The sequence below is a fragment of the Primulina eburnea genome, chromosome 6 (assembly GCF_022965805.1).
Source record: "Primulina eburnea isolate SZY01 chromosome 6, ASM2296580v1, whole genome shotgun sequence".
Taxonomy (NCBI): Eukaryota; Viridiplantae; Streptophyta; class Magnoliopsida; order Lamiales; family Gesneriaceae; genus Primulina; species Primulina eburnea.
In genome coordinates, this window is record NC_133106.1 from 35,085,015 (window position 1) to 35,097,881 (window position 12,867).

Here is a 12,867-nt window from a genome sequence, read left to right on the forward strand (position 1 = left end):
GATGTGGCAAATTTTAAAAATAACAGTGAAAAATTTTGATTAAAAAACGTGATAATCGATCGTCGGCTATCTGTATGATCATCTGAGAAAGTGTTCGATTAAATCGTTAAATATATAACCTGGACATATCGGTATAAGTCTAACCGAACCAAATTCATCGTGAATAGATTATTAATAGGGTTTACATTAAAATTTCTAAAAATCAGACCTGCTTAGATAAATAATAAATTGTATAAAGTGGAAGGATAAAATTATTATAATTGATTGAACAGTATAAGAAATTATTGAATGCTTTATAGTACAACATAAATAGTATATTTTCATGACTACATTTATATTAAGAGCCGGAATTCACACGTATTATGTATATCCTTGAATTTGAAGATGTCACAGTTCACTTGGAATTGAAATCACTCCATGATCTTGGCCTAACCCCAAAAATAAAGAAGAAAATCATCTCCATTGCCCAGAAAATCTTGTATTTATCCAAAAACCTGTTCCAAACCCCGCTCACGATGCAGTAATGGCTGTCGAAAGGCGGGTGGTGGTGTGCCGCATGCTCTGCCCGTGGCAGAATGACCCTGGAATCTTGTAGGGCCACCACGAGCCGCGGAAGCTTCCCTTTTGTGGTGTGAGACCATGCATGAAGCTGCTGACAAAACATCCCGCAACCCAAGAACGCAGCAGCAAAGGCTAGCAAATTCGGGTTGGTGCAAAATATGTTCATTGGAAACACGGCAATGGTGAAACCCGCCGCCCCAACGTAGAGGTTGGTGGCGATGTGGCGCTTCGTTATCGCTGACGGATGGTCGTGGTGACGGAGGAAACCTTCGATCTGGGACCCGAAAACGGGAGTTCTGGCCGTGCCGTAGTTGTCAATGGCCCAATGGTATATTCCTGTCCCGAGGTCCCCTAGCACGTAGCCCACGATGGCTGCGACGACTGGGTCGATCCAGCTGCGGAGCCCCGTTGATCGACTGGAAATCATTATCAAGGATTTGGCTACAGAAATTAGCAGTGTTGTGCACCCGCTTGCAAACCATGCACGCTGAATGCTAGTTGGTGTTTTCCAGCTCTCTTCATCATAGAAGTGCTTTGGAGATATTGTTTTTGAAGCAGAATTCTTCTGTCGAGGTTTAAATTCAGCCATTGTTTTCGATGAAAACGGATATAATAAATTCTTTTGAAAACTTTGAATCGGCAGTAGAACGAAATATCGTGCAGAGAAAAGAGATTATGGGGAAGTTGGATAGCTAGGATATGAAGAAGCATATTGTACGTATATGTATTTATATATTGGGGGTGTGTGTGTTTGTGTTGTGTTGTGTTGTGTGTAATTAAGTTATTGGGATACGAAAGTTAGGACAAATTATGAATTTGAACATTGACTTATATAAGTAAAATAAAGCTGTCGTGATTTCTAAACGCACCTTATCCATGATCATTACAGCAATGAAATATTGCTTTTTATGCAAGTTATTCCGTCGGGGACAGAAATAATATTAAATATGGAAATAACTTAAAGCTTTATACATCATTTCTATTTTTTCATTTGCCATGGAGATTTTATATATAAAAACTTTTGTGAGAGTGTTTTATACGTTATTTTTGTGAGACAGATTTTCGAAACGATCACACTCGTAAAAAAAATACATAAAAATGTTACATTTCATGATAAATATTCATCAGGTTGGTCTTTCTATGAACCCTTGAATTTGTCACGCAAGATATCTACTACTAATTTATATTAATCGACGTACGTATCTTACAATCTAAATGTTTTTTTATATTATTATCGTTGAAATTAAATTCCGGTAGAATGAATGAATGCGTGGAAATCTAACTAAAAACTGTGTTTAAACAGACTTTCCGGCAAAGGATTACAGTCAAAATGTTTGTTTTGCCTTAGGGATGGTGTGTACGTATATAAAAAATATAAATATCAATATAAAATTATAGGAATTAAGATCATAGCTAGCACGAAATAATTATAGGAAATGGTGTCACATACTCCACATAAAAATTTATTGTAATTAAATGGCACGTTAGTTAGCTGGCACGCTTTGCTGATAAATCGAATTTTTATAATGCTTACTTTAAAATATTTTGATTTTGAGTCGGTAGTTTTAAAATTCTTAATGAGCTAGTAACACCACTACAATCAACATTGTTTCTTTTTTCTTTTAACACGACGTTATTGATAACTTATACCAGTCTTTTATATTTTAATATTCTAAAAAGTGAGGCATAATTCAGGAATTAACGATAATTGACATATTCAGAATATATATTCCTACAATTTGTTCATATTTTTTTGTGTTTGAAAGATACATATTTTGAAATTCATGCTTTGAACATATGATCTACATACTGGAATGGTTTTAAATCAAATTATAAGAGTTAAAATAGAAAGTCCCCTTACTTGAGTTGTTAATATAATTTTGGCTGACACTTGGACAGGATCTCTTTTTTTGTTATTGAATTGCTGCTCGAAAATGCCGTCTCTTAGCTCGAAATATTGCTTCTAAGTTTCAGCCTTCAGGTGATTTTCTAAGAATTTGTGTTACATCAACTCATAATTTTATGCATTATTTATAGAGAAAATATGACTGTTAGGCTCTCATTTAGTGCCATTATTTGTCTTAGACGAAAATAAGTAACCAAAATGGCTCATTTTTTGTTTTGAACTTTAAAAATGATCAAATATCATCTATTTTTCTTCACGTTGTTGGAATGTATGCGTATGGAATATATAAAAAGCTGGCGGACGTATTTGGAGTTATCTTCGAATGTAGCTCGAGTAAAAGACATATATTGTTCAATTCGAAAGATAATTTGGATTAGGACTTCGAATAGTACCAATTGGACACTACAATGATATTCATCGGAGACATCGTAAAAATACGTGTTGAGTTTATTACAATGTTTTCTCTCTTTATCCTAGCTAACAATAGATTCTTTTTAAGGATTTAATCATCTAAATTGAACCAAATCGAATTTATTTATATAGTTTTTAATAAACATAATTATTTGTCTCTAATTAACATAAATAAGTTAAATTAATAATTTAAAATAACCTTGCTAATTTTGATTAAGAGAGTTTCACATTCATCATTTCTCAAATAATTTTGATGGGTTTTCAAATTCTCCGTATTAGTTTCTAAATTTTAACGTAGCAGAAGGAAACACCAACATAATGGTACATAAATTGTGAAGTGCTGATTAATATTAAGCAACAATTTAAGTTTATAAAACTCCATCGTACAAACTATAAAGATAAATCTTAAAGTACATCATATCCAAAATGTCTTTGTGGTGGCAGCCGGCAGATATTATGTAGTAATATTGATACAGATATTGAACAGCAAACAAGTTCCATGCAGCATATATACATATACACATAAAAGGTTTTAATAGGCCACCAGTTTTAAGGCTCCAGTAGAATTTTTCTTGGCTCGTGACTCTTCGCCGAAACACAACCAGAACCATATAGAGACGTAACCCATATTTCATCAGACCTCACTGGTTCGTCGTCGTCATTCCTGTGCCAACTCCAAAATGCATGAGTAGAGTTCACTATCTTGAATTCACCATGACCAAAACTTGCTTCGCGGAAGACAGACCACTCGGGCTGGGGATCCAGATACCTATAAGTTGATTTTCCAAAATTCAAATGCTAAGCAATCAAATTTAATCCTCCAGTCAGGCAACAATAATAACTCAAAAGGATATGGCAGAAGATGCTGTAAAATAACTTAACTCAAGGATTCTACAATGTAATCTAAGAACGAGAATGTTCATCTCTGTTGGATTTGCCAGACAGTAATGATAGTTAAGTATGAGTGAAGATGTTAATTAATAGATCTAGGACATCAAATTTTCCTTTTCCTTCATTGTTTCCGGTGGAAGGAAGGAGGCGGGGGAATACGAGTCAAGTTGCAACCCAAAAAATGGAACATCATGTAGAAAAACAGAAGGAAGTAATGCAACCCTTCCACCTAAACAAGTAGCTAAATTAACAGATTTTTTATTGACACTGAACATAATTCTTCCTTGTTAAAAGATGACTTACTTGTGAGCTAAACCTTCACCATTTCCACCATCGCCAATTGTAATGTGAACAGCTCCACAAGGATCCACTTTACCATTGTACACACGTCTCTGTTAACAACAAAAAATTAAGTCGTCAATTGTTAAAAGATAACTAGGATTATAAAAGCAACAGGTTGAAATCATACAGTGCGCTCATAAGCATGCACATGGCCAGTAAAAATAACGTCCACACTAGCAGCATGAAGCAAGGGCTCCATCGCTGCCATCATGTCATCACCTTCACCTTGATGAGCCTCATTACTATTATACCAAGGTGCATGAAACAACACAAGTAGCCAGGGTGTCCTTTCACGGTCCACCTTTAAAAGATCAGACTGCAAAAATTTAAGGAAGAAAGGTTATAAAGATCACAAAACACAGTTTATAAAATAATGCTTCATCAGTAACCTGACACTGACACTTTATTAGAATGTTTCTTAAGACAAATCAATCCCATAGCTGTTATATCTACATGCCAGGTCATGTGACACATATATATGCTGGTAAATGCAATGCCTAGCTATACATCAATTAATGAAGAATATAATGTTGCTACGTTGAACAGACCTTCAGCCAACTATATTGATCGGAGTACTGATCATAATCAGTATACGAACCAAGCATGATGACATGAACTACGGCCACGTCAAAAGAATAATAGAGGTTCGAACTGGACCCACTCTCTTCATACGGCATCTTCCATCTCGAGTTATAGGATTTGAAGCTGTCAATGAAGAATGGTATATTCTCCTTCTCATGGTTCCCTTGGGTCACCATCCACGGTCTTGCACTAGCGAGTGGCTGCACTAGTTCCCCGAATGTGTCCCACCTATGCTGTATATAATCCGCATAGGAAAGGTCTCCAGGAAGCATATGTACATCATATGTGCACTGGTCTATGTGGTCCAAAGTTGACTTAGTCCATCCAGTCTGACCTAAATCTCCGGCCACAGCAAACGTAACTGGAAATTGAGAGGGTGGAGTTTTGAGTTGAAACTCGGTGCCCTCCCCACCACATCTATAGAAATACAACGTGCCGTATTCCAGTGGACCAATCACCGTATGGTGAATCTTTCCAGAGCTATACAGTAAATAACTATAACTAGTACTCTCTCCTTGAGCTTTAAATCTGTAATTTTGAGATGATGTTCCATATTCAACAATCGAAGGAGCATGTTTGTCGCCAGTTATCCATGATATCCGCATGTGTTTGTCTCCGGCCAAGGAGATGTGAACCTGCCATTGAAACCAAAACAGTCACAGTCACTCAATCTTGACAAAAAAACACAGTACGGATTATACTTGGATGGGGAAACTTTTCAAAATTTTCTTCACTTCTCAGAAAAGCTAATGGGAACCAGATCGAGTGTAATAAATTTAGCCATAAAGTCAGGTATAGCAGACCAATGTTATCGCCTAAAAGATACGCATAAATACATGTTGTCCTGTTTTTTAAATAAATACCGTGAAGGCACAAAGACTTCAACTTCAAAACAAAAATCTCGTAAAACCTTTACTAGGAACACCCTAAAAACACAATCAAGCCACTCTCTTTCCTGATCCAGTGAATAGCACAACAAACCAACATTAAAAAGATGACAAAAAAAAGTCAAAAAACAAGTGAAATCTAAAAAAAAACTCAACCCTAAATCTCAAAATAACCTGTTTAAAAAAAACCTCGAAATACCCAAAAGTTCAACCTTCATCTCCTGAATTCCCCTCGGGAAAAAAAGGGGAAAGAATTTCACCTGTTGAGGCTGAGAAGAAGGCCTCAAATGCCACGGAAATTGAATCATCTTGCGCGGCGGTGGTCGAATGTACTCCGCCGCGGCGCCGATTGTCAGCACGACCAGAATCAAGACCACCAGTTTAAAATCCATGGCTTCGCAAAAATTACATGGATCCACCAAATGGTGAGTTGGTTGCTTTTTAGGGTTTATTTCATCCTACCTTGTTGGGCACTGCCCCATGAGGTGATCAAAGGCCCAGATTTAAACACACATACACCCCATGAAGTGATCAATGGCTCAGATTTAATCACCATGTAAAATCAATGGCTGAGATTCTGTGAGGGCACTGCCCCACAAGTAGCATCTACTCTACCGCTTTTTAGTGTGGTTATGTTGACTTTGATGTTGAGTCAGAGGGGACCACACATGATTCTGTCTGTAATTTTTATAACCGATGATCCACAGCCTCAACCTGACAATATTTCTCTCTCATTTATTCATATTACTTTACCATCAAATTTATACACGGTATTATTATATTAATAATAATTATAAAAATTCACTATAATTTACACAATCTTGTCGTACATAATATATCCAGAATGGTATTATAAATTCCTTCCCCTTCCCTTCGTATCGATGGATATAACTATTTTTTATTTATCTGATGATTACTTGGCTTTCAAAACATATATCTATATATCTATAAAAATGTGTATAATACACCTTGTTTTTCGATTGTATATTAACAATAATACCTTCCGTGCAAACTTACATTGACAAAAATACCCTATGTGCAAAATTGAACAAAATAAAAAAAATAAAAATATTATTATTGTAATATAAAGATACAAATAAGACATAAATGTCTCATCATTACTAATAATTAATTGACATTTAGAGCATTTTAATTTCCCCGTTATAAAATTTCTTACTATCAAATACTCAACACCCGATTAGTTTGAAAGGTATTGTCTGTAAAAAATTTAGATAAATTACATGAAATTAAAACTTTCTGATAAAATAGAAAAAATTGCAGCTCATCTATTGCTTAAAATATAATTGACAGCTAATTAAATAGAGCTAGGGTTGTTTTAGGTGTAATAATTGGAAAAATTGAAATGAAAGAAAAATTGGAATAAGATGTCACCACTCTGTTGATTACTATCATTAGATTTTATTTGATATTTATCATATAATCTTGTTTAAATGTGTAGTTCATTACATAGGTTGATTTATTTATTATTTATAATTATATTTAAGAATAAATTAATAATCATAAAAGATAGATTGATGATACAAATTAATTATTTATGATATAAAGTTCTAAAAACAAAAGTAAATTTTTTTTGTAGGTGTTTAAATATTATTTAAATGAAATATTAGGAGTTATATTTTACTATCAATATTATTATTTCATTAATTTTGATGTTGTTTTGATGAGTTAGTTACAATATTTTAAATTGATAATTATTTATCGTTAGTGTGGTTAATTTATGTAAACTATGATTTATGCATTGATAAAGTCCACAATTCGATTGATTTTTAGTTTATTATACCTTATACGTGGTGTTTGGATATTTTTCTTAATTTTTTTAATTCATTTGATTCTATATGTAGGACCGAGTACTTACCGTTTTACCAATAGCTATAACTAGTGGTAATGGTGCAACTCAAATCTTTTAAACCGCACAACAACTCAAGCACCATGGTTCGATCGCTCTACCAAGCAGGGACAATTATTGCACCCAACAATCTCCCTCCCAATAATTACACTCTTTGCAATCAATGGGAACCGAACCCGTGACCTTGGCTCTGATACCAATTGTAGGACCGAGTGCTTACCGTTTTACCAATAGCTATAACTAGTGGTAATTGTGCAACTCAAATCTTTTAAACCGCACAACAACTCAAGCACCACGGTTCGATCGCTCTACCAAGCAGGGACAATTATTGCACCCAACACTATATATTATGCTAATTATAATTTATTATATATCATTAAATTAACAATTTGAATTTTAATTTGGCAAAAAAATTGAAAGTAATTATTTTAGTTTTTAATTAATTTATGCATCTAATATTACAAGAGATTAAACTCAAATAAATAACAAAATGATTCAAATTATTTTATTAGAGATTCAATTTTTTATTTTTATCATATATTTGTTATTTACGTGCATCGCACGTGCTTCATGCTAGTATATATATATATATATATATATATATATATATATATATATATATATATATATATATATATATATTTTATTTATCTGACGATTACTTGGGTTTTAGGAAATAAAATCAAAATGACATCATTTTTTATTTCTATTTATTAAATTTCTAGAATGAAAAATATTTCCTAGAATTGAATACATTTTAACCCGTGTTTTCAAGAAATTGTGAAGATAGTGTGATGGATGGCTAGAATCTCATGCCACATGGAAGCAATTGTGCAAATGGCTTCAAGTCAAAACAACTCGACAAAAGGGTGTCTTGTTTCATTGAAAAGATATCTAACTGTAAATAAAAAACTGTATAGATTTCTCATTAACCACAAATACATGCCCCAAGGCGCAGAGTGAATTTCCTAAATTGACAAGGGCTTATTTCTTCTTCGGAGCACTTTTTTTCTTTGCAGCAGTTTTCTTCTTCACAGCTGCTTTCTTCTTCAAATTTTTGAACCCGATTCTACTTTCCTGTCAGCACAATCACCATTGTTGATTCTTGAATTGGAATTGAATTCTTGTTCTTATGTCTCTCACCATAGTAATCCAGTTAGTCGTAAACATGACAATTTCAACACGCAGAAAGTTGTTAAAAACCTCCGCAAGATATGGTAAATGGTGGTGAAAGTTGACTAGCACAAATGTTGTGATTTAAAAAAGGTTAAGTCTTGAAATTCAATGAACACTTAACATACAGGAGAACATTGCATTATAACTAATAAACACATATGAAATATAAGTTATATGTATCTTCTAAAAGTACCTTCCTATAACCCCTGTAAGCACTTTGACCACTCAACTGCTGCCCATTTCTGCTAACGTAAACCTGAAAATCATTTGTCAGTTTTATTAATACTGCAAATAAAATAATATATGAAAGAAAATAATCATAAACGGGTGTATGCGTGTGCAGGGTCATCGAGAAGAAGATATCAGCTTCACTGGCAAGGTTATCTTGATTAAATTTTTATATATACTTTTTTGCCTCATATTGGCATCAAGATATATCAATATTGGCTTGAAGAAGAAAAAAAGATATATCAAGATTGAGTGTGAAATGTTTAAATGTCATTAGAGTTCTTCTTTGCTGCTTCCAATTGACAAAAAACTGAGAAAATGATGGCCAGAAAATACTAAGGATATACATGGCTGAACTACGAGAACAATGTCTCCCACTACTATATTAGTCTGATACAGAATCCATCAACTGCTATAAGATTAATTTAATAAAAGAAAAAAATTAGCATGAATATTAATGCAGCGCAACAAAAGACACTGGCATTTTAGCCATACTTTACCTCCGAACAAGAAACAATAAAGAGAATAAGTTTGAGAAACGTGTAGTAAAGTTAAGACTTTGAGATATATTCATGACCTCACTCATATCCGTGTTTTCTTGTGCAAATCGATGGTAGACAAATAAAACAAAAGGTTTGAAGAGAGAACAAATCGGTATTTATATCTGAAGTTACACTTACTCTTTGGCCACTTGAGTTGGTGTACCAGTGACCACCAGATTTACTGGCAGCATGCACCCTTCTCTTGCCAGCATTTTTAGGAATTCCACAACCTTTTGTATTCACCCAATTCTCAGAATCTTCAGGCATGACGGAGTTCGATTTTGAAACATTTCTCTTGATCCTCACGGAGCTAGTCTCAAATGTTCTCTCTGGATTTTCTTCATGGCCGAATTGGTGCCTACGAACATATAGACAAATTCAAATAAAAAAAATATATGGACGGCACGGGAAGGAAAAACAACAGTTAAATCCCGAATAATTCGGAAATAGCAATACATGTAATCGATGACTGATGCAGTCTGCTGCTTATGTTCCTGATTTTTTGCTGCTACCAAGGGGAAGAAGTTGGGCAAACGGTCACGAACCAGTTTCTGAATTCTCGAATCGGTATGGAAAAAGTAGCGATGAGCTGGAGGAAAAGAACCCACATCCCAATTATTCCCATTTTTAGAGCCCTCACCGTCAATTACCACTTCATTCTCAGATTTACTGGATCTAAAAAACTCATCACAGACCTCATCAAAAGCAGGTGTAGGGATGTGAAAACTCTTCTCCTTGCAGAATTCATTCCACAAATCAGTTTCGTGATTGCCAACTGATGCTTTCCCTGTCTCAAAGAAGCCCGAGGCTGCGTGTTGACGAGGATTTGATTGCATTTTCCTTGAAGATGAAGTTGAGCGACCAATTTTAGACACATCTTCGCCATCAGTTGGATTGTCAGAATCAGAATCGATCAGCTGGAATCTTCGGAGAGGACTGACAGATGTCGAAGCACCTAATACCTCTTCCCTCTTGGTTGATTTCCAGAGACTACCAGATTGTGTAGCCAAAACTTGCCGACCATGCAGTGAGGGCTTTGAGCTGCTACATATAGAAGGACCAGGAAGATTTCCAACTAGATAAAACATAGATGAAGATTATGAGCAAATGAAAGGTAAAGGTCACCATAGAGTCTCGAGCCATTAAAATGAAACTACAATCAAAGAATAACGCGAGACAGCCAAGACAGTCACAACAGAAAAATGGTATTTTGATGTCAAGAGAATTGCGACAGCACTAAGGTTATTGATAGGTAAATAACACTTAAAAGCTTATAAAACAAAGGAAGATATAGGTGGAGGATAAATAACATAAAACAACAAATTATGTATCAAGCGATAGCTGAAAGCAATATTCCACAAAACCACTAAAGAATCATGTGCCAAGTCCTGTCTTCAGCTTAATTAACCCGGTTAAATTTATTTACAGATAAAATTTGCATCAGCCTGTATAACTTAGAATCAAACTATTTTAAAAGAAGTATTTAATTATCTACAATGATTCTATGCAATTCCAAAAGCAATTGTGGAATAGTTGATGAGATTGAAAGATTGTTTCATTCAATAGACAATCTAGACTAATCCCTAACAAGACCAAATTCGCCAAAATCACTCAATCTGTCCTCATTGTTCTCTTTTACTAGCTGATACTCTCTCAAGAGCTAGTAAGCCAAATTTTAAAATTATGCCATTTCAAATCCAAAAATGGTGGATTCTACCAGCAAGAACAGCAATTCTGCTATTCAATGTGTAGATCATTAAATACTTTGTAGTTACAAAACAATAAAAAGAAAATCCAATCGATTAGCTTCACAAGCCAGCAGCCACTTTTTTCCACACTGCACTTGGGCCAGCACGAGCAGAGGTACGAGGGGAGAAAAATATCAAAAGCCATTCTCAAAAATGAAACATTCGAGCATATTCATGATTATCTCTCTCACAAGTATGACACTCACATGCTTGAAGGATGAGGTGACCTCTAGAAGCTCGTAGATTATTTATTCAGCTGTAACAATATCACAAGATTTGATTCCATTTCTGTTTTTCTTATTCGTCTCACTTGATTAGAAATTGAATGTAAAGGAGGAACACTGTTTACGATGAACATAGTGAAGATTTACCCAAAATTCTTGTGTTATTCACTTCTGTAACAATTTGCATTTTATATATTTCGCATTGAGCCAATTTTCCTTGCAAAAACTTGGCAGACAGAGGAGCCAATAACAGCATCTCGTGAGTCCTAACAATTCTTCAAAATTCTTTTAATCACTCCAAGCAATAAAATTTACAGTCATATCCATGTTTATTACAGATGAATCACTAGCATAAACAAATATTCATTGAATTTCAGAAATGGGTTCATCTACGGATGCTTGAAAAGGTACTGGTATTCAAACGAGAATCGTACTTTAATTACAGGCAAAATAATGAAACTTGTACCTCTAGGGCAATCTTCCTCAGAAGAGAAACCCTCGATTTCATCATCCACATCGTATTTTACCCATGCGTCATCGGCTTCTCCACTTCGGACCTCGGATTTGGGCTGTACGGCAGGCCCCTTTCGGAGCCTTTTGAGTGCCCGAGGTGGGTTCGAAACCCTCACTGGGGATTCAAAATCTCCGTCTTCGTTTATTTCAATTGGAGGCTGTTCAGCTGGCTGGGTTGATGAGTTGGGAGGCGGTTCCGATTCAATATCGAAATCGAGCCCTAGAGAGAATGAAGGAGGCCCCAACTCAAAATCCGCCATGTGAAGAAAGCTAGTGGTTGAAGTGGGGAGAATATCATCAACTCCACGAATTGAAAATGTCCCGCGCTCAGTGCGCAATGGCGCGACTATGAATTCTTGAATTTCGTTTCTCATCCCGTTTATATAGCACTTTCGTTTCAATTTTGGAATTTTGATAAATTTATAATTAGCATATTGGACCCCCAAGTACATATAATTGATGAAGTGGTCCAAACGAGTCAGGATTATCATTTAAGCAACTCGTTTGGAAGTAGGTCAAAAAGATGCAATGTCTTAACTTTTCTTATTTATAATTAAGTTCATATTGTTTGTATTTGTGATTATTTATTTAAAATATAATTTTTGACGTATAAATTTTATATGTTTGTCTGATTATAATGATATTAATTTAATACTTGCTGCTTTTGTGACATTGCTAATATTTATGTTTAAATCTCTAAGTTTTTGTGTTACTTTCGTAATTTTTTTTAAGGGTTGGCCAACCTATTTCACAACCCGCGACGGGACGAGCCCGCCCATGCCCATAGGAAAGCTCTAATTATCGGCACTTTTTTTAATAAATCGCACCACCTATACAAAACCTGCAACGACATGTCTGATTTTGTAATGAACAAAAAAGCCTACATTTAGGAATGCTTTGGCAGGCAGGCAGGCAGGCAGGCAGGCAGGCAGGACCATCGACGGTCCTCAAACCGATGCTAGCATCCGTCAATCGGGCCAAAGCTTCCT

General features: G+C 35.0%; 3 protein-coding genes across 3 annotated transcripts; all 3 read right to left on the bottom strand.

Annotated features, from left to right (window-relative positions):
* Positions 1–255: 255 nt before the first annotated feature.
* Positions 256–1,242, bottom strand: LOC140833552 (fatty acid desaturase 4, chloroplastic-like). Its single transcript, XM_073197883.1, has one exon. It carries the CDS (start codon positions 1,148–1,150, stop codon positions 395–397), a length of 756 nt encoding a protein of 251 aa, XP_073053984.1. The 5' UTR covers positions 1,151–1,242; the 3' UTR covers positions 256–394.
* Positions 1,243–3,206: 1,964 nt separating this feature from the next.
* Positions 3,207–6,016, bottom strand: LOC140834669 (purple acid phosphatase 18). The gene is made up of 5 exons (XM_073199714.1): positions 5,841–6,016; positions 4,660–5,328; positions 4,239–4,427; positions 4,073–4,161; positions 3,207–3,647 (listed from the first exon to the last, which is right to left on the bottom strand). Exons 1-5 carry the CDS (start codon positions 5,970–5,972, stop codon positions 3,428–3,430), a joined length of 1,299 nt encoding a protein of 432 aa, XP_073055815.1. The 5' UTR covers positions 5,973–6,016; the 3' UTR covers positions 3,207–3,427.
* Positions 6,017–8,227: 2,211 nt separating this feature from the next.
* LOC140834670 (uncharacterized) lies at positions 8,228–12,267 on the bottom strand. The gene is made up of 5 exons (XM_073199715.1): positions 11,832–12,267; positions 9,850–10,468; positions 9,532–9,751; positions 8,817–8,879; positions 8,228–8,524 (listed from the first exon to the last, which is right to left on the bottom strand). Exons 1-5 carry the CDS (start codon positions 12,250–12,252, stop codon positions 8,432–8,434), a joined length of 1,416 nt encoding a protein of 471 aa, XP_073055816.1. The 5' UTR covers positions 12,253–12,267; the 3' UTR covers positions 8,228–8,431.
* Positions 12,268–12,867: the final 600 nt, after the last annotated feature.

Coding starts and splice junctions, on each gene's coding strand:
- LOC140833552 (XM_073197883.1), bottom strand. CDS start 1,150: ATGGCTGAATTTAAACCTCGACAGAAGAATTCTGCTTCAAAAACAATA.
- LOC140834669 (XM_073199714.1), bottom strand. CDS start 5,972: ATGGATTTTAAACTGGTGGTCTTGATTCTGGTCGTGCTGACAATCGGC. Junction 4,428..4,659: donor ATCAATATAGTTGGCTGAAG/GTCTGTTCAACG, acceptor AAATTTTTGCAG/TCTGATCTTTTAAAGGTGGA. Junction 4,162..4,238: donor TGCATGCTTATGAGCGCACT/GTATGATTTCAA, acceptor TGTTGTTAACAG/AGACGTGTGTACAATGGTAA.
- LOC140834670 (XM_073199715.1), bottom strand. CDS start 12,252: ATGAGAAACGAAATTCAAGAATTCATAGTCGCGCCATTGCGCACTGAG. Junction 10,469..11,831: donor TGAGGAAGATTGCCCTAGAG/GTACAAGTTTCA, acceptor TGTTTTATCTAG/TTGGAAATCTTCCTGGTCCT. Junction 9,752..9,849: donor GCATCAGTCATCGATTACAT/GTATTGCTATTT, acceptor ATATGTTCGTAG/GCACCAATTCGGCCATGAAG.